Source organism: Megalobrama amblycephala, linkage group LG17 (assembly GCF_018812025.1).
Source record: "Megalobrama amblycephala isolate DHTTF-2021 linkage group LG17, ASM1881202v1, whole genome shotgun sequence".
Lineage (NCBI taxonomy): Eukaryota > Metazoa > Chordata > Actinopteri > Cypriniformes > Xenocyprididae > Megalobrama > Megalobrama amblycephala.
In genome coordinates this window covers 11,251,899-11,272,697 of record NC_063060.1, presented here as the reverse complement: position 1 = coordinate 11,272,697, position 20,799 = coordinate 11,251,899, and the positions used below count along the sequence as shown (strand labels likewise).

The window sequence follows — 20,799 nt, the reverse complement described above, 5'->3', positions numbered from 1 at the left end:
TATTTCATAATGTTATTTCCCTCCCACTTTCAATTCTTTTCCTTCAATGAAAGGTTAGATTTTTGCTAATTTTATAAATTAAAGATCAAAAGGATAAACAATGGAGATTTATTTTTAGAGTCATCTTTGATCATATTTATGAAGGGGGCTAATCATTCTGGCCACAACTGTACGTTGAGCTTTCTGTGGTTATCATTAGCCTACGTTTAATATTTATAAGAATTTATTAGGTCTTTGAAAAATAGCTAACACAAAATCCTCATAGAATTAACATCCACCTAATCGTGCGTTAAATAATGTTTTATAAAGCCAATTTCTTGGTGTACTTTACAGACAAACTTTAAATCTTACTAATTCATTCCAAATGTTTAGGTATATGGCGCGTGCGCGAGTTCATGATCAAAAATAGAGATGCAGTATGTTAGTCCACTGGTCATAAATCCAAAGGTGTTTTAGTTTTATTTTGGTCTATCTTTCTTTTTTCCGGGCTTGCAAACAAACTGCTTTGTAATAATTTCTCAAAATTTCAGGAAATATTTACTTAGCCTGTCAACAGGACGTTAACACAGGCACACGCTGAACACGGACACAAAGAGGAGAACGGACGCGCCAGCAGAGAAAATACTGCATCAGCACAAGCTCACTGTTCGCGAAATATAGGAAGAATAATATAAATATTAAATTGGGGCTGATATGTACCTCTGAAGGGAACTGTCTTCAGAAAAGTTTTGATGGCTTTTCCTCTTATCTCCAGCGCGGCGCTGCTTTAGTGGTAACCATGGAAACGCTATATCGCTGCTGTTTCATAAGCGCCACCTGCTGTCAGAGAGTGAATTTGCATTTCATGTAGGTGTCTTATGTAGCATAATTTCACAAATCTAAAATCAGACCAGGCTGTTTTTGCTGTTAATGTTAAAATTATACAATAATTTAAATGAAAAACAACTGATCATGCTCATGTTCATAACATCTTTGTTGGGATTGTGATAAAAATACAGTGTTTGCCTCTAATATCAAAGAGCTGCACATATTTTTTAACAAATAAACAACAAATAAATTTGCTTTAAAAAAATCTGCAACCAGTATCAGAATCGGCCAATTCGCTTCTATTGGCCATGAAAAATCAAAATGGGTGCATCACTTTTTTTCCCACTGTTTGTTGTTTATATGGTTAATATTAATGCAGCTATCAGTGCACTAAGGTTATATATTAGTGTAAACATATACTAGGGATACTAGGGATACCTTATACTAGGGATAGTTCACACAAAATGATCATATTTTTTCCAAACCTGTAAAATGTGGTGGTGGAGATGCAAAAAACTGTTGAGAAACCGTAGGTGAGTCAGCTTTGAATATACGCCTTCTCTCAAGATTATTGGGTAGATCATTTCATTTCATTTTCTTTATAAACATTCTAAATGTTACAAAGAAACTTTTGTTAATAAAACAATTTAAACCACTGTGTCAATTTGACTCGATACACCTATAAAACAACCTATATTATTAACAATATTTTATTGTTATTTAATATTTTGTTATCCCTCTGATGCACATCTTTACAAATAAAAAAAAAATATATAATTTAGGAAAGATATATCAATAGTAATTATATATGGATGTGATGTTAAAAGAAATATTTTCTTAATTTGTTTATCAAGATATTGAAATTCTTTACCAACACATAGGTTATGTCTAATAAATTGGAGATATATATTTTGTAACTGATGTTAAAAATACAATTGAGTGGAAAACCAAATCCTGGTGGGTAGAGGTCATTTTTATTTACAGGTTGTAAAGTAAAAACAGAACATCAAGTTAATATGGTCCTTTGTGTTAAGTATTTCAAAGTATTCCAAAGAATTTTGATTAAGTTGCTAAACTTGAGTAATGTAACGAAATACGTTACTGATTACTTTTTAAAGCATGTATTTTGTAATCTGTAGTGAAATACATTCTAAAAGTAACCTTCCCAACCCTGTTTATAAGTAATGTAGCAATTCATTCTTTTATATCATGTACTTTAAACGCGCTTCACTGCGCGCTCAGGTGATTCATTCATCTTCACACGCGCGGCGGTGGGAGGGGTCTCGTACCTGTGGTAGTGGGTGAATCCACCATGTTTGTGCGGTTTGTAGCGGACGCGAGCAAAACAATGGATTATTTACCAAGAGATATTAATGTTGTTAATGCACTAAACTTTGACGAGCAACACTCCGATCTGCAAACAAAGAGCTGAGGAAGAGGATGATGACGGTTCTGCATTCACAAGGAGAAAGAGCAGGTTTGTTTGTTTGTTTTTAGTTTTTAGTTTTTAGTTTTATATATTTATATAAATGCAACTGTAATAAGCAAAAGTTGTTTTATTCCATGTTTTTTCAAGACGGTGAGTGAAGCTAATTTGTTTATACACTGTCATAGAAGATCATTGTTTTCAAATAACCTCAATTAACTAAATACAAAAGCTAGTTACACTGATTTTTTTTGTTATGTTGAGAATGTGCTGCAATCATTCATTTGTATGTCTGAGATCATCTTCAGTTGCTAAATGTAAGCAGATTTTACATTTACAGATGCTCATGACTGCTAAAACATGGACAACACAAACACACAATCACAGCTTTTGTTGTTACTAGTTGCTTCTTCACTCAGCATGTTAAGACGCACAGGAATTAGTGATTATTTCTCATAACATGCCATAAATTGCTTTTAATATTTCTCTGTTGTGTAGTAAAATCAAGAAGTGTTATCATCGCTGAAGAAAAGGCAGATTTTAATCCCCAGACACCGAGCAGTGCAAGCCCTGAAGAAATAACACCATGAACATCATATTATACTTCTCTGACTGAACATGGAGCTGTTGGAGCCAATGAGAAAGCTGGTAAGTTCAAGTAAAGTTTGGCACATTTAGTTAAACCAACATGGTCCTGTGCATTTATAAATGTAAAATCTGCTTACATTTAGCAGCTGAAGATGATCTCAGACATACTAATGCATAGGATTACATTCTCATCATAACACAAAAAAAAACAGTGAAACGTTATTAATAGATACTTGTATACAATTTTCTCTTTACAGGTGGAATGTACTTTAATGATAATTTCTAAGTTTACTGAGCGATGTAAACTGCTGTCATCCACATCACATCATTGCTCTAACCGACGTTACCAGAAGAATCCTTTCAGTGTGGCAGATATTTACAAGCGTCTGGAGCGAACTTATGTAAGTAAAGCAAAACATTTCTGATTTTTTTTTTCTTATTTGATTATGTAAGGATATCTTAATGAGGAAAATGTAAGATTTTTGTTAAACACACTGATTTGAGAAATGTGATTTTATTCCTTCATTCATGTGAATAAACTAGCTGTAGCTTTATCTACGATTAATAAACCTTTACAATCTTTACTTGCAGGCTGAACTGGATGATTGCTGAAGAGTGAGCTTCAACACTTAAGGTAACTTCAGTTGAGTTGAAATGCAAGTTGAGTGATGTCTCCTCAGATAACTGGACACTTTCTCTTTTCTTTATCCACTATTGGTTATACACTTGTGTGTTTTTGGTTTTGTAGGTTTGTACAAAGTTACACCATATCACTGAAAACGGCATGCATCAAGATTTCAGAGACTCTGCATGACATTTTAAATGTTTATGATCTTCAGCTGAGTTGAAATTTGTCAACTCTTACTACCTCCATCACTGGCTTCACTGTATATAAAATTAAGTTGGCTTGCTTGTTTAACATGTTAGTTTTTGCTTGACTTTGAAGGGTGTGCATGATGTCACCATTCAGTGCTCCTCAGTGTACCTGTGTGAGGAGGACCCACAATTCTTTAAGACTTGAAATGTAAGTGTTCAATGCATTAACAGAATTACTAGTATAAGTGAATGTAACTGTTTACTTTTAGTCTACTGAGTGAAACTTACAGTTGGACCCTCTATGCTTATTTCAGGAGGCATTGGGAGAGCCAGACATCACTGATTTTTGTCATTGTGGTCAACGAAAGCACAAGTCCTTCAAGCACTGCAGTTGTGATAGAAGATGATCTTCAGTTTTAGCATGTTCAGAAGCACTTGTTTACATAGTCACAGGACTAATCCTCAAAAAAATCTTCAATTGTACAGCTGAAGGTTCTTATTTTATTTTTTAGGTTATGTTGTTGTTGGTTGTTTTTGTCTTTTGTGTTAGTATTTTTATGTAATGAAATAGGCCTACTGCAGAGGTGACGTTTGTATAGATTTAAGTAATGTTATGTATGTATTATAATTTATATAATTAAAATGTAAGTAAACGTTTTGGCTGGGTATCAAATGTAAATGAAAATGTATGAACAGTATAGTAGATATATAAACGGGGCTGGGCCGTTTTACAGTGCTTGAATATTGTTGTCTTTTACTGCATATGATAATTCATACTCAAAGTAGAACTGAAATGACATTAATTACAAGATGATTAGTTAAAACATTTCAAATGCACCTGCAGATTATTTTTCTAATCATCTTTGAGGATTTCTTAAAAATAGTGTGTAAAAATCTCGTCTCGTTCTCGTGAACTCAATCTCGTGTATACAGTATATAAAGTGGGTACGGAAAGTATTCAGACCCCCTTAACTTTTTCACTCTGTTATATTGCAGCCATTTGCTAAAATCACGTAAGTTCATTTTTTTTCCTCATTAATGTACACACAGCACCCCATATTGACAGAAAAACACAGAATTGTTGACATTTTTGCAGATTTATTAAAAAAGAAAAACTGAAATCACATGGTCCTAAGTATTCAGACCCTTTGCTGTGACACTCATATATTTAACTCAGGTGCTGTCCATTTCTTCTGATCATCCTTGAGATGGTTCTACACCTTCATTTGAGTCCAGCTGTGTTTGATTATACTGATTGGACTTGATTAGGAAAGCCACACACCTGTCTATATAAGACCTTATAGCTCACAGTGCATGTCAGAGCAAATGAGAATCATGAGGTCAAAGGAACTGCCTGAAGAGCTCAGAGACAGGATTGTGGCAAGGCACAGATCTGGCCAAGGTTACAAAAAAAATTCTGCTGCACTTAAGGTTCCTAAGAGCACAGTGGCCTCCATAATCCTTAAATGGAAGATGTTTGGGACGACCAGAACCCTTCCTAGAGCTGGCCATCCGGCCAAACTGAGCTATCAGGGGAGAAGATCCTTGGTGAGAGAGGTAAAGAAGAACCCAAAGATCACTGTGGCTGAACTCCAGAGATGCAGTCGGGAGATGGGAGAAAGTTGTAGAAAGTCAACCATCACTGCAGCCCTCCACCAGTCGGGGCTTTATGGCAGAGTGGCCCGACGGAAGCCTCTCCTCAGTGCAAGACACATGAAAGCCTGCATGGAGTTTGCTAAAAAACACCTGAAGGACTCCAAGATGGTGAGAAATAAGATTCTCTGGTCTGATGAGACCAAGATAGAACTTTTTGGCCTTAATTCTAAGCGGTATGTGTGGAGAAAACTAGGCACTGCTCATCACCTGTCCAATACAGTCCCAACAGTGAAGCATGGTGGTGGCAGCATCATGCTGTGGGGGTGTTTTTCAGCTGCAGGGACAGGACGACTGGTTGCAATCGAGGGAAAGATGAATGCGGCCAAGTACAGGGATATCCTGGATGCAAACCTTCTCCAGAGTGCTCAGGACCTCAGACTGGGCCGAAAGTTTACCTTCCAACAAGACAATGACCCTAAGCACACAGCTAAAATAACGAATGAGTGGCTTCACAACAACTCCGTGACTGTTCTTGAATGGCCCAACCAGAGCCCTGACTTAAACCCAATTGAGCATCTCTGGAGAGACCTAAAAATGGCTGTCCACCAACGTTTACCATCCAACCTGACAGAACTGGAGAGCATCTGCAAGGAGGAATGGCAGAGGATCCCCAAATCCAGGTGTGAAAAACTTGTTGCATCTTTCCCAAAAAGACTCATGGCTGTATTAGATCAAAAGGGTGCTTCTACTAAATACTGAGCAAAGGGTCTGAATACTTAGGACCATGTGATATTTCAGTTTTTCTTTTTTAATAAATCTGCAAAAATGTCAACAATTCTGTGTTTTTCTGTCAATATGGGGTGCTGTGTGTACATTGATGAGGAAAAAAAATGAACTTAAATGATTTTAGCAAATGGCTGCAATATAACAAAGAGTGAAAATTTAAGGGGGTCTGAATACTTTCCGTACCCACTGTATATATATATATATATATATATATATATATATATATATATATATATATATAATTTCTGAGAAATGCTAGATTTTTTTTTGTTCTTAATGGTGTTAAAATGTTTGAATTGTTTTTTGTCTGACAGAAGGAGAGAGTTCAGATTCTGTCTCTTGCTCATCATTTAAAGCTGAATCATCTTCAGCACAATCAGTAAGTAGCAGCTGTCATGAAGAGGATTCTTAAGTTTTTCTTAAGAAAAACTTAAGAATCCTAAACAATTCTAATTTTTTTTCTGTGATATTTTTTGTGTGATGAATTACTATTACTATTTTAAAGCTATAAAACATTTCACTAAAAACAGTGCTAGAGTATTGCATGAAAATATGAAAATATTTTGTAATCACATTACATAACCCATATTGACAACATGTTCTCCAAGCATTACGACCATATAGGTCGTTTGTCACTTCCCTGAAATACGACCCATAGGAGCATTTGCTAAAGTTGCGCCCCTATCGACAACAGGACATTTTCAATTTAATGCATTGTTCCCTTTTATCTGCATCATATATTGGGTTTTGCGTAGCTCAATTGGCAGTGCATTGCAATAACAATATGCAATCATGTGATCATGCATTCGTGGTTCGATCCCAGGGAATCCATGTGCTCATAAAGAGTATATGCACAATAAATCACTAAGGTTAGGTTTAGGGATGGTAAGGGATGGGATGGGAAGTGATGGGAAGTGATGGGAAGGGATGGGGTGGGTGTAGTCGTTAATAAAAAAAAATATTTTTGCTAAATGGAAATAGGAAAAATGGTGTAAAAACTCCATACATTGCATTTAAACGAACACGCATTTTGATTGGTAACGACAGTCATACGTCATTTCATGACAACAAACCTAACACTACACTGTCATTATATTTACACCAGCTAGAGGGCGCATGACTTTAAAACGTGAATATAGGTCGTAATAAGGTGCTATAGGGTCGGGGTTTTTTGGAGGACAGTCTCTTTTAAATAAATTTTGGAGGACAAAATATTCTCTTTATTCTTTTCTTTACTTCAGTCCTCAGGAAATGCAGAATTGTTCACACCTGATCTACTTCAGACAGGAGATGAAGACAAACACGAACAGAACACATACAGGTATTGAACACTGTTTTATTTTTGGACATTGTTAGAATATAAGCATGATGTTATGATTTAATAAAGTGTAGATTAATATTATGTCCTTCAGGTTTGTGTGTCCACATGCTGGTCAGTTTCAGTGCAGTCTGACCAACCTTGTGTTTGTGATGGAGGGTGAAGGAGAAGTGCTGTATAACATTGTCTCATGGGATCCTCGTCTGTTAGATGGTTTGGGTCAGATACAGCCTGCAGGACCCTTGTACAACATTGACTGTTCAGCAGGTTCAGTCTCACAACTGCACTTTCCACACTGTGAAATATTCTCTGGTATGTTTATATCTACATCCTAAATATTAATATGTTTCACAGTTGTTGTCTTGGAACAAGCTATATAGAATCTATGGAACAGTGACTGACAATTTACACATCAAATACTTGAAACGGCATCTATTGAGGATACAGTCAAACCAAAATTTATTCAGACACCTTACACATTTTATTCATTAATTCAGTTTATTCACTATAGTTTAAAAAATGGTAATAAAATATGACAACATCTCAGAGTTAATTATTCAAACATTTTTATCAATTTTACCTTTAGTCCCCTGTATTAAGAATTTTTGGGTATAATATGTCACAGTTTACTTTATTTTTCTATCCTCACTTACATAAATGAACTAAAATATCCTGCACCCACTAGTAAAAATATTCAAAAAATATCAAAAATGTCTGAATAATTTTTTGGTTTGACTGGATGTATGTAAATATTTAGCAAGGAATGAGATGAGAAATCTCAATGATTACATAAAAAGCACTTCATGTAAAATGTTGGTCACTGTATAATTAGAAAAACGCAACCTTTATTTTACCAAATAATACAATTATTAAATGTATTTTGCAGAGGAAAATAAGGACGGTTTGGCTGTGGCACATTTCACTGGTGGTAATGTAGAAATAATACAGCCACTCAAAGTGACAGAAACTCATGTGATCACTGACATCAGAGAACTCAGCAATTTTGTCATTGTCTGGATAATAAGTAAACTTGGCATCCCCATTAGAGGCCAGGTTTTGCTCTTCCTTCGAATGCTATCTCTTGAAAAGAAAAAACTTAATGTCCACTTGCTTCCAGAGAATGTTCCAGTATCAGAGGTACTGCTATCTGAACGGATTGTTCTTTGTTTTTTCTTTGCGCTTTCTGTTTAACAGAGTATTATAAAATAAAAACACACATTGAGCATATTTTTGTATATGCATTATTACGGCTTTTGTATATTGACATTATCATTATTGCTTTCCGTGATGATGTTATTGTATATATGTAGTTAACACCTGGTTGAACTAGAGTGCATTTGGTGATTTGAATATGATGCAGGTTTGTACTGAAATACTGTGTGAAAGTAGCAGAAATGTTGAAGTAAATTCATCCCCATTTTTCTTTTGTCTCTCCCCCCACCCACTTTCCTCAAGGTCCAGAGCAGACACCAGGATAAAAAATACATTGAGACAAGTTCAAAATGTCGCCTGATTCCTTACCAACAATACAGTCTGTGTTGTCAGCCAGAGGAATGTGAAGTGCAACCAATGGTAACACTGAATAACATTTGAATTTCAACTGAATTTCAGCATGTTATATTTGGATGTACACTCTAAAAACTAATTCAGGGGACCTTTAGTCATTACTTAAATATATATATATATTGTTGTGAAATAAAAAATCAAGTTCTGAAATGCTGTTAGACTTTTTACTTGTAATTGTTATTTTATTGAGCTTGGATGACACACAAATTATGCCTATTGATTCGATATGCTATCATGACTTGTCATGGTTTAACATTTTCAGTTAATCAAAAATGTATTTAATTTTAAGTTCTGTTAATGTAAAATACATTCTGATGACGTGTAAACGTGTTTCATTGTTTTGAGTTGTATGAACACTTCTTTTAATTTAGACGTGAAACTGGGCTGGGATTTATATTTCCCATCATGCTTTGCCCATGGCACTTAAAAGGGAGAGTAAATGCTAAAATTAAGTGTTATATAATGTTTTTTGCACAAGATTAATGGTAAGGGAGATTTAGCAGTAATTAGGGTTTTGTTATGCTAATTTAGAAGAGTTTCTGTTAATGTGGGTTTTTGGAGATTTACCATCATGGTGACAAGTGGTGCTTGGTAAGTTCATGCTACTTAGAAATGCGTTTTATTGTGTCCAAAATGTTTCTTAAAACATTATGTTGGATTATCTTAAATAATTGCATTCATGTTACTTAGAAATGTGTTTTTATTAAAAACATTTGTGTTATTTTCTTTAAAAAAAACAAAAAAAACATCTTCACCTTACTTGACACATGTTGGATCAACTTAAATAGTTGCATTCATGTTGACAATTATTAAGTTCATGTTACTTAGAAATGTGTTTTTATTGTGGCTAAAAAAAGTCTTCACTTTACTTAAAACATTATGTTGGATCAACTCAAAATATTGCTTTGAATTAATGTAATTTTTCCAATTGGCTTAAGTTAAAAAATTTAGTGGGAAACTTTAACATATTTTTATTTGTTCAACCATTGTTTTATTTTTTAGAGTGTATAACATGTCCAATTACTTTTTTTTTAAAATCAATATTCTATTATATGAATTAGGGAAGGTATGTATATAGTGCTGCAACTGGCCACCACAGTTTTTTTTTTTAATTATGGTAATTATAAATATCAGAATAAACATATAGACCATATAGTTCATGATTCTACCTGTAGATTATTAAAGTCTAGCAACTTGGTCCATTAATATAAATGTATGTAAAATGACAGACAGACACCTGTTAACAATTTCATTTTAAGGCCTTTAAATGTAGCTCATCCAATCAGAATTCAGAGTCAACTAACCACCTCATAATGTTGTCTTCATATTGGTGTTCTTGTTTTCAGACTGAGATGTTTGAGCATAATTTTGGCCCAAACTATCATCCCACATTTGAAGTGTTTCTGGATGTCAACATCGAGGAGGTCAGACTGGGTATTTTAGACAAAACTGAAGGTGGGAAGGAAGTGTGGAACAGACGGCGAATCTTTCTTACAGGTATCTTGAAATCCTGTTGTTAAAAGTTTGTGTAGGAGTAAGTGATTTGAGAAAGTTTGGGAGAGATTTTAATGTCATGTATATGCCCTTGGTTACAGTGTTGGGAAGTTTATTCTTTAAAATAGCTATGCAAGCTAAAAACTATGAAAGGTATTTTCTGCCAATTTTTTTTTGCCAAAATGATAAAAATTAAAACTAGTTCACCCAAAAATGAAAATTCATTCATTGTTTATTCACCCTCATGTCGTTCCAAACCCATAAGACTTTTGTTCATCTTTGAAACACAAATGAAGATATTTTAAATGAAAACTGAGAGATTTCTGTCCCTCAATAGACGGCTATGTAACTACCACAAAACATCAAAGTGGTACTAGTAACCTTTCACCCCAAAATGAAAATTCTGTCATTAAATACTCACCTTCATAAGCAGAAGCTGAACCAAACCTGAATAATGCACAAGACAATAACAAACATTTTCCAGAAACTCAAACGTAAGGTTCATTCTCATGTTGCGCTGCACCTTTGAGCACCCAGAAGAGGTTTGTTCATGCGTTATTCCAGTTTGGTTGAGCTTCTGCTTATGTTCAGTTTGGTTATGAGCTTCTGCAATTTTTACATGCTAGTAAAAGCCTAAATTAAATCTGTTAATCATAAAAAGCGATCGATTCTCTTCAGAAAATTTGGACTAAACCGCAATACGCGTTTAATATATGATTAGTTTTCTGATCTCTTTATGAACTTTTGTCAAAGTTTCAGTTGCGTAGGCAATCTATGAAAGAAAATCTAACAGCATTGTCTCATCAAAAAGATCTTCATTTATGTTCCGAAGATGAACAAAAGTGTCAGAGATCTGTGAGGGAGAACTCAAACGCGGGATGAGTTTTACAGGTTTATTGACAAGGCTTGGAATATAGAGGGTGAGGAGGTGAACACAGTCCATACAGTAGGAAGGGGGTGAGGCACAAAGACAAGCATGCTGAGAGAACGGCCACTGAGAACAGCCCAGGTAGTAAGCAGGCCGGTGAGCATTGGCAGGTGTGCAGGATGAGGCCCGAAGATGTAGCGGGAGCCAGACAGGATCAAACAGCATAAGTAGTTAGAACCATCAGATACGATCAGGCACTGAACTGGTCTAGCTGCTTGGCGGGGAGAAAAAGCAGCCACAGGGATCCTCAGTCTGTAGGACAGGACAGGGGGAGACCAGAGACACTACCAGGATTAGACAAGACAGGTGGTTAGAAGATCTGGAACAAGGAAGACAACAATGGCAAAATGGATACAAGAATCTCCTACACAAACGCTATGAGCTTATAAAAGACTAGAGTACAGGCACGAAGCTTAACGAACTGGCAAAGACATGAGAGAAAGAGTGCACAATGTAAAGGAGGCAAAGAACACGAGGAACAGGTGACAACACTTAGACTAACGAGGACTCAACAAGAAAGGGAGCAGGGAACAGGTGAGAACACTAATAACAAACAAGGACTGAACAATGACTAGACCAGAGGGCATGGTGACAACAAACAAGGAGGAGGGAACAGAGGAGCACATGGCAAACACAAACACAGACAAAGCCATGTGCTCAGACACAACATAAACAAGGACACATTAAACAAAGACAAAACAGACAAGGCTGTCAGGGCAGAACCCTGACAAAAAGTCTGAGCGAAGACACGAAGGTGAGTAATTAATAACAGACTTTTAATTTTGGGGTGAACTAAGGCTGGTACTCGAAGGATAGTGGTTTATTCCCTGCAAGGAGTGAAACCTAAAAGATTGTGATGACAGATTTCTCAGTGATCTCAATTTTTTTTTTTTTTTTATCAATAGCACCAAGTAAAGGTGTAGAACCTCCTAAAAAAGGTCTGACTTTAATGCTTAATATTTCAATTACATATTTATTTCTGTAATTGTTTCACACATATTGTACACTCATCTGAAGACTAACTCAAATCATCTTTTGTTTCAATCAGAAATTGAATTTGTGAACACACATGGAGGTAAACTCATTCAGAGAGTTTCATCAGTGATGCCGATTGCTGACAGTTTGAAGAGCAAAAACATGATCACTACTGAAATATGGGGAAAGATTAAAGCTGCAGAACCAAAACAGCAGAAAATGAGAGAATTGTTGGAAGCTCTAGAATCTGGAGGAGATTCTGTAAAAGCAGAATTCAACAGACTGCTGAAGGAGAATGAACCTCATCTAGTAGATGAACTGGAGTCTGGACCCAGTAGACGGTCACCACAGTAATGCTGAGATTGAGTTTGAGGCGTAAAGAGCAGCTCCACCGTTATTATACTGTACATGTTTATATATGTACATGTTGTAATATTCTGTTTTTCAAATGTTATACTCTAATACTCTATATCCAGATATAAAATAGATTGTAATTCCCCCAACCCCCCACTCTTTGGTCCACACTGTATTAATGCATGTTGATTGTGTCGATGTATTACGCTCATTTTACTCTGTATGCGGCTACTTTTTTGACAATGTTTACTGTATGACAATGAGTTACTATTAAATGTTTTTATTTTATGTTACTGTGGAAAAATAACCACATAAAGTTAAAAAACATTGCGTAAAAGTTGCTGTGGGAAAACACATGGGTCATATTTTTCTTTTTTTATTTTACATTTTTAAAAGATGAAAAAAACATATAAATGAAAAATAGAGTTAATATTAAACAATATGAAGTACAGGTCTTTTTTAACAGGAGCATGAACAAATGAATTTTTCAAGAGTCACACTGAAACATGCTCTCATATTCACACACTATAAACACAGTATTGCACATTCATTCCATCTCTGATATGTGAATTTGATCATTGCCAAATTCATCTTCTCTTCATACATAAAGCTGCCAGAAAAGTTTCAAAATCATCAAGAGACCTAACATGGTTAATGAAAACCCATTTCATATCTGCACCTCCTGTAAACCTATTCACTGAAAAATGTCTGCTTTATTTTTGACAAAACCAATTAGAGATGCTAATTTGTTGAACAAAACTGTATTGATCATTGCATATTTTGAACGTTCAAAATAGTTTAATATAGACCAAGGGTCAAGTCCTGCAAATTTCATTAGAGTAAGCCTAAATCAAGCCAGATTTAAACTCGACAGCAGAAACATATTCTGCGCAAACTGAGCTTTTCTGAAGAGCAAAAGTTGCCAAGGTTTTTGAGCTCAAATAATAAAAGCCCAACTTTATTTAGCGTAAAAGAGATTTTACAGAAACTTACAATTTTTTTTAGACTAAATTGCTTCAATTTTGATATTTTTTAAACTTATGATCTGATTCAAAATCCCTTTCAAGAATTTAGACAAATGTACAAATCATGAAAATAAAAAAAAAGTTTTTTAAACAATTTTCTCCTTTACATTGCTTACCAAAAAACCATTCAATCTCTGACCCCTTTCTTAGAAAAATACTATAAAAGCGCTTTCAAATGCAATTTAGTTCAGATACAAATATGGAAAAGCACTCTACTCTACTTTGAAAGTGTGAAGGACAAACACATGGACACTTCAGAGAAAGAGATTCATCACATTCAGTTGTTTCCTTCACATCACATGAGCAAACACACTCTCTCTCTCACACACACACACACACAGAAACACAAAGCGTCAAATACTCGTGAGGTTTTCTTGGAAGGAGGCAGAGCGTGTGTTCAGAGAAGAGTCTGTAAGCTCACTTTGACACTCTGTGAGTAGCATCCATTTGTTTAAAAAATCCTAAAATGTTACATAAACTCCAGCTTTCAGAGTTAAAAGCACTGGTGGCGTTTACCCAGATACTCACATCTCCGTCCTATCAGAAGAGTTCAAACTGGCAGCGGACAGCTATTCCTACGAGGAGCTCGGGCAGTGTGAGCAGTGGTGAGCGGGTTATTTCACAAGCGATTGTCGACACCTGCAGTATTCTTCAACTGATTGACTTGTTCTGCGATATCACATTGTAGATTATACAATCAGTGTGAGCCCACCCACAATTCCCATCATTTAAAACACATCATATTTTATTAGGTTGAGTAATGTAACAGGTCCAGTGTAAACTCCAGTGCATAGAGATCAGGCTTTCACTGGGCTTTACACCCAGTAGTCGATGGCTTCTGGTGCCCTCCAGCCTTTTATTGGCCATTCTTAAAAAAAACAAAAAAAAACAGCCAATACTGACTCGCTTGGAGAAAACATCCAATAACTGCTTTGCAGTGTCTCATTTTGGTGTGGGCATTAGTAGAGATTCTAGAGGACTGTATTTGCCACATAAACGCCTCTTGTTCAAAGAAAAATTTGGAAAGAAGAGGGAAAGATGATACGACCAATGGCACTGGCTTGCTTTCTCTCCTCTCATCGCTGTGACCTGTTGTGTTTTCCTCTTCTGCTGCAGTCATTTAGTATTTTGGCACTTTTTTTTCTTTCAGTCATGTTGTTGTAAAGGTAGAAAATGCAGTTTGTGTGTGTGTTTGCATATAGTTGTGTCGGAAAGAGAGTTTCAGACTGTAAGAATGTGTAATAATGAGCATGTGTACCATATATTTGTGTCACGGAAGTGCTTTTTTGTGAGGAAAAGTGTGTTGGTCTCACACATGAGTCTGCATTCTCTGCGTGTGTCTCTGAGAGTATTCTGTGGGCGGGGTCGAATATGGAAATTGGGCGGAGCTGGGGTATTTTCCGACATTAGCGTCTTGACTTGTCCCCACCCCTTGTCCCGTAGGATACATTTCATAGGCTGGTCCTGCCTCCAAAGGTGGAGCAAAGCCTAACCTGTATTGAGGTGTCGTTGAATAAGCGTAGCTGTCAAAAGCCAGCGGATTGGTTGATTCCAGCAGGCCACGGTCTCCAGAATAGTCTGTGGTCTTGGAGACAGGGTTGGGCGGGGCTTGGATTTGTGACGCCCTGGCAATGGTGTTAAAATGGGCGTATGTGTTGTGAGCCATTCGGGAAGCGGGCCGGGGCTCATAACGGCCTGTAGGCGCGGGGTGAATGTTGGCCACTGGGCCGCCGGCTGATGCCGAAACTGAAGCAGGATTCGGTGGCCGGAATTCCTGGTACAGCAGGGAGCGGGTAGAGGCACGGACCTCGTCATGTGTCGTAGCTCGAACATTGTAGTAGCCGTTGGTGGGGTCCTGAAATGACAAACATGTGATGCACTAGTTAGGGTATGTGTCAGGTTTATAGACACTGTATAGGTGTGTGGAAACCTCTGTGTATAGACACTACCGTTCAAAAGTTTGGGGATTTTTAAAATGTTTTTTAAAGAAGTCTCTTCTGCTCACCAAGGCTGCATTTATTTGATCAAAATACAGTAAAAACAGTAATACTGTGAAATATTATTACCATTTAAAATAACTGTTTTCTATTTGAATATATTTTAAAAAGTAATTTATTACAAAGCTGCATTTTCATCATCATTACTCCAGTGTCACGTGATCATTCTAACATGCTGATTTGGTGCTTAAGAAACATTTCTTTTTTCTTTATGTTGAAAACACTTATGCTGCTTAATATTTTTTGTGAAACCCATGATAAATTCTTCCGGGATTCTTTCATGAATACAAAAAAACAAAAAAAACAAAACAGCATTTATTTAAAATAGACATCTTTTTTTTTTTAATTTCTTGTCTAGTAAAACATTTTGGACAATTGCTATAATACTTTCTCTATTTTTGCACCATTAGCATCAGTAAACGGAATTGGAAAAATAATGACACCTTTCAACAAAACTCGCTTCATTTATTGGTCAGGCAAAAGGATTAAAAGGATTCTTAAACTCACAGGATTGGTTGAGCCAATATTGCTGTGTTGGGCTGATTAGGGTGCCTAAAGTTACAGTAGGCAATTTTTGAGAAAAAAGTGGATCAGACCGAGCACCAAAACACACTTGTAGCTAATCAGCAGTAAGGGGCGTATACACTCATTGGGGGGAAGTGCCTGTGTTGCATAGTGTGTTTGTGAATTTGGGGGCGGAGCTATAAAGATAGGGGTGTGATCATTTTGGGTAGGGACGTGTTTGTTTTTGGTGATTTCAAATATCAACATCATTTCTCAGAAATTGCTTACTGCACCTTTAAACAGTGAAATGCTTGATAGCACCACAGTGTTTAGAGGCAATTAACTTACTTCACATTGTCTTTACATAATTAACTGGCACAATAAATAGTAAACTAGAATTGAACACTTTACCTTTAAGTGTATCATTCACGTCTATATGCACCTGCTCTGTTTCTCACCTTGGGCTCATACTCCTCCACCTTGGCTTCCAACGTGTCGCTCTGGAGGTCTTGCTTCAGGTCCATGTCATCTTTGAAGGGCTGGGTGGAGGGAGAGAGGGAGACAGAGGGAAGAAACTAAACCATCAAACGACAAAACACACACACGGAGAGAGGGAGGAAGAGAAGGAGAGAGAGAGGGAGGAAAACAGGATATCAGCTTTATCAGAATTGGTGAAGAACAGATGTTCTTTAGTTTGTGGTGGCAAGAAAGTCTTTCTCCATCAGTAATTCTTTTTATTTATCTCTTTTACAGTTGTGGATCAAATTAAGCAGAAATGGCCCAGCAATCCAAACTCCTACAGTTCAAAGTTTGAGTTCAGTAAAATATATATATATATTTTTTTAATAAAAATTAATAATTTCATTCAGCAAGAATGCATTAAATTAATCAATTTATTATAAAACAACTTGTTACAAAAGGTTTATATTTCAAATCAATTCTGTTCTTTTGAACTTTCTATTCATCAAAGAATACATCAGTTTCCACAAAAAAAAATATTAAGCAGCACAACTGTTTTCAACATTGATAATAATAATAAATGTTTGCATATTTGAATGATTTCTGAAGGATCATGTGACACTGAAGACTGAAGTAATGATGCTGAAAATTTAGCCATCACAAGAATAAATTAAATTTTAAAATATATTCAAATGGAAAACAGTTATTTTAACTTGTTTGAAAATTTCACAATATTATAATACAGTGGTGCTCAGAATTATTGGCACCCTTGGTAAATATGATCAAAGATAACTGTAAAAATAAATCTGCATTGTTTATCCTTTTGATCTTTAATTCATAAAATTAGCAAAAATCTAACCTTTCATTGAAGGAAAAGAATTGAAAGTGGGGGGAAAATCACATTATGAAATAAATGTTTTTCTCTAAAACATGTTGGCCACAATTATTGGCCAGAAAAGAATTTTTTATGAATAAAATATCTCCGAAGTATATTCCCATTCATATTTACATTTTTTTTAGCACACCAGGGTGATCATAAACATGAAATTGTCCAGCCACGACTTCCTGTTCCACAGGAGTATAAACATGAGGAAACACAAAGGCCAAATTCCCTTAATCATTCATCATAATGAGTAAAACCAAAGAATATAGTTCTGATGTGCAGCAAAAGATTGTTGGAGCAGTACACATATGGAGTCCCTGGGATGGCTCCACCTGGGTAGGGGGAGACACATCTGACAGGTGACAGCAGAGCTGGCTCTGCTAAGGGAAAGACACGGACTCACCGTAGGGAGTTTTAGACCGTGGAGAATTACACATATAGGACCGCTCACGTAGAGGAGTCACAACATATGGAACCCAGCCAACAGACAATGCCAGAGACGGATGTTGGCCTGGCATCAGACACTCCGCAATGTCCGAGCCGAAGGGGGAGGCGGAGGAACTCGACAGGGTTCGCCAAGCGGTGGAACTCGACTGGAGTCAAAGATGCACGTAGGGGGCCCAGGGGGCGGGAATGGAATTGCAAGCCGACACTTAGAGCGGGCTCAACGCGTCTACCGGCTAGTGGAAGCGAGTACACGGGAAGATACCGGCTCTACACGTAGGCTATAGAATCTAGCGAACGTGTTAGGTGTCGCCCAGCCCGCAGCTCTACAGATATCTGCCAGCGAGGCCCAGGAAGAGGCCACTCCTCTGGTGGAGTGGGCTCTCAACCCAAGCGGGCAAGGCACGCCCTGGGATTTGTACGCCAGGACGATGGCATCCACTATCCAGTGGGCCATCCTCTGCTTGGAGACAGCCTTTCCCTTCTGCTGGCCTCTGTAACAGACGAAGAGCTGATCTGAGGTCCTGAAGCTTCACGTTCTGTCTACGTACACAAGCAGAGCGCGGACGGGACAGAGCAAAGCTAGGGCTGGGTCTGCCTCCTCCGAAGGCAGCGCTTGCAGGTTCACTATCTGATCTCTGAAGGGAGTGGTAGGAACCTTGGGCACGTATCCGGGCCGGGGTCTCAGGATGACGTGAGAGTCATCGGGCCCGAATTCTAGGCACGATTCGTTGACCGAAAATGCGTGCAGATCCCCTACCCTCTTAAGCGAAGCCAATGCAACCAGGAGGACGGTCTTAAGAGACAGTACTTTTAACTCAACTGATTCAAAGGGATGACCCCGGAGAGATGTAAGAACCAGGGTCAGATCCCAAGATGGTATGGAGGGAGGGCGAGGAGGATTCAGTCTCCTCGCCCCCTTCAGGAACCTGATGATCAGACCATGCTTCCCCAGGGACTTGGGGACTGCATGGTGATGTGCGGTGATAGCGGCAGCATACACCTTGAGGGTGGAGGGAGACAGCCTTTGCTCCAAGCCCTCTTGCAGGAAGGAAAGCACAGATCTGACCAAGCATGATCGGGGGTCCTCTCGGCGAGAGGAGCACCATTCAACGAATAGGTTCCACTTCAACGCATAGAGGCTCCTCGTGGAAGGAGCTCTAGCGGAAGTGATGGTGTCTACGACCACTTGCGGGAGATCACTCAGAACCTCCGCATCCCGTCCAGGGACCACACGTGGAGGTTCCACAGGTCGGGACGCGGGTGCCACAGGGTGCCCCGTCTCTGAGTCAGGAGGTCCTTCCTCAGAGGAATTGGCCAAGGAGTGGCTGTCGTGAGGAGCATCAGGTCTGAAAACCAGGTCCGAGTGGGCCAATACGGGGCCACTAACAAGACCTGCTCCTCGTCCTCCCTGACCTTGCACAGGAGCTGTGCGAGAAGGCTCACTGCGGGAAACGCATATTTGCGTAGACTCCGGGGCCAGCTGTGTGCCAGGGCATCCGTGCCGAGCATGCCGCCGGTCAGGGAATGAAACCACTGGCAGTAGGCAGTTTCTGGGGAGGCAAACAGATCTATCTGGGCCTCGCCGAAGTGCTGCCAGATCAGCTGGACCGCCTGGGGATGGAGCCGCCACTCGCCTGCAAGTGGAGGCTGCTGTGAGAGCTCGTCGGCTGCATGGTTGAGCACACCTGGGACATGAATAGCACGAAGCAACCTCAGATGCTTCTGACTCCAAAGCAAGAGATGGCGGGCGAGTTGCGACATGCGACGGGAGCGTAGACCACCCTGATGGTTGATGTACGCAACAGCCGCAGTGCTGTCCGAGCGGACCAGTACGCGCTTGTCTGACAGCAGCTCCTTGAAGCGGCCCAGTGCAAGACGTACTGCTAGCAACTCCAGGCAATTGATATGCCAATGCAGTTGAGGCCCCGTCCAAAGACCCGAAACTGCATGGCCATTGTACGTGGCCCCCCATCCGGTGGCAGAGGCATCTGTGGAGACCACAGCGTGCCTGGAAACTTGTTTGAGGGGCACTCCGGCCCGCAGGAATGAAGGGTCCGACCACCGGATGAGGGTGTGATGGCAGCTCGGTGTCACAGGGACACGGAGCGTGCCGTGCTGCCACGCCCATCTCGGGACCCGGCCATGGAGCCAGTGTTGAAGCGGCCTCGGTGAGGCGCGCAGTCCGGGCGACTGAGTCTAGCTCGAGACCGAGATAAGAGATCCTCTGCCCGGGGGCGAGTTTGCTCTTGTCCCAGTTGACCCGAAGACCCAACCGGCTGAGGTGAGCTAGAACCATGTCCCTGTGTTCGCACAACTGCTCTCGCGAGCTGGCCAGGATCAACCAGTCATCGAGGTAGTTGAGGATGCGAACGCCCTGTTCCTTGAGGGGAACAATGGCCGCCTCCGCAACCTTCGTGAAGACGCGGGGCGACAGGGCCACCCCGAAGGGTAGGACTTTGTACTGATATGCTCGACCCTCGAACGCAAACCGTAGGAAGGGTCTGTGGTGAGGCAGAATCGAGACATGAAAGTACGCGTCCTTCAGGTCGATCGCTGCAAACCAATCCTGGGGACAGATGCATTCGAAAATGCTCTTCTGCGTGAACATCTTGAACGGCAACTTGTGAAGGTACCTGTTCAAGACGCGCAGATCTAGGATCGGCCGTAGCCCACTGCCGTTTTTTGGTACAATGAAATAGGGGCTGTAAAACCCCGACTTCATATCGGCTGGAGGGACCGGCTCGATTGCATCCTTCACCAGGAGGACAGCAATCTCCGCCCGGAGAACAGGTGCATTGTCCAGCGACACCTGAGTGAAGTGGACACCCCT

General features: G+C 39.1%; 2 protein-coding genes and 1 long non-coding RNA gene across 9 annotated transcripts in view; 2 read left to right on the top strand and 1 right to left on the bottom strand.

The window, feature by feature from the left end:
• The window catches only part of LOC125250465 (NACHT, LRR and PYD domains-containing protein 1 homolog), a 41,985-nt gene extending 29,028 nt beyond the window's left edge, over positions 1-12,957 (top strand). Inside the window, exons 10-17 of one of the 2 annotated variants that reach the window (XM_048163054.1) lie at positions 6,334-6,398; positions 7,261-7,340; positions 7,432-7,649; positions 8,224-8,474; positions 8,793-8,909; positions 10,250-10,400; positions 12,231-12,263; positions 12,374-12,957. In XM_048163054.1, the coding sequence (XP_048019011.1) occupies positions 6,334-6,398; positions 7,261-7,340; positions 7,432-7,649; positions 8,224-8,474; positions 8,793-8,909; positions 10,250-10,400; positions 12,231-12,263; positions 12,374-12,654 (1,196 nt within the window). In that variant the 3' untranslated portion in view covers positions 12,655-12,957. The remainder of the gene's footprint in view (positions 1-6,333; positions 6,399-7,260; positions 7,341-7,431; positions 7,650-8,223; positions 8,475-8,792; positions 8,910-10,249; positions 10,401-12,230; positions 12,264-12,373) is intronic. The other variant, XM_048163055.1, reaches the window with a different exon arrangement.
• LOC125250467 lies at positions 119-4,405 on the top strand. Of its 2 annotated transcripts, XR_007180805.1 has the most exons (6): positions 119-2,284; positions 2,732-2,881; positions 3,079-3,222; positions 3,413-3,455; positions 3,768-3,845; positions 3,952-4,405. It is a non-coding gene; the product is annotated as an uncharacterized LOC125250467 (long non-coding RNA). The 2 variants fall into 2 exon arrangements; XR_007180804.1 differs by lacking the exon at positions 119-2,284 and having other exon boundaries at positions 2,292-2,881.
• A 180-nt stretch (positions 12,958-13,137) lies between the features above and the next one.
• kirrel1b (kirre like nephrin family adhesion molecule 1b) overlaps positions 13,138-20,799 on the bottom strand; it is a 59,951-nt gene continuing 52,289 nt past the window's right edge. For 2 of the 5 annotated variants that reach the window (XM_048163056.1, XM_048163057.1), the window contains exons 14-15: positions 16,639-16,755; positions 13,138-15,534 (exon numbers count right to left, since the gene is read on the bottom strand). In XM_048163056.1, the coding sequence (XP_048019013.1) occupies positions 14,989-15,534; positions 16,639-16,755 (663 nt within the window). In that variant the 3' untranslated portion in view covers positions 13,138-14,988. The remainder of the gene's footprint in view (positions 15,535-16,638; positions 16,756-20,799) is intronic. The other 3 variants (XM_048163058.1, XM_048163059.1, XM_048163060.1) reach the window with 2 other exon arrangements.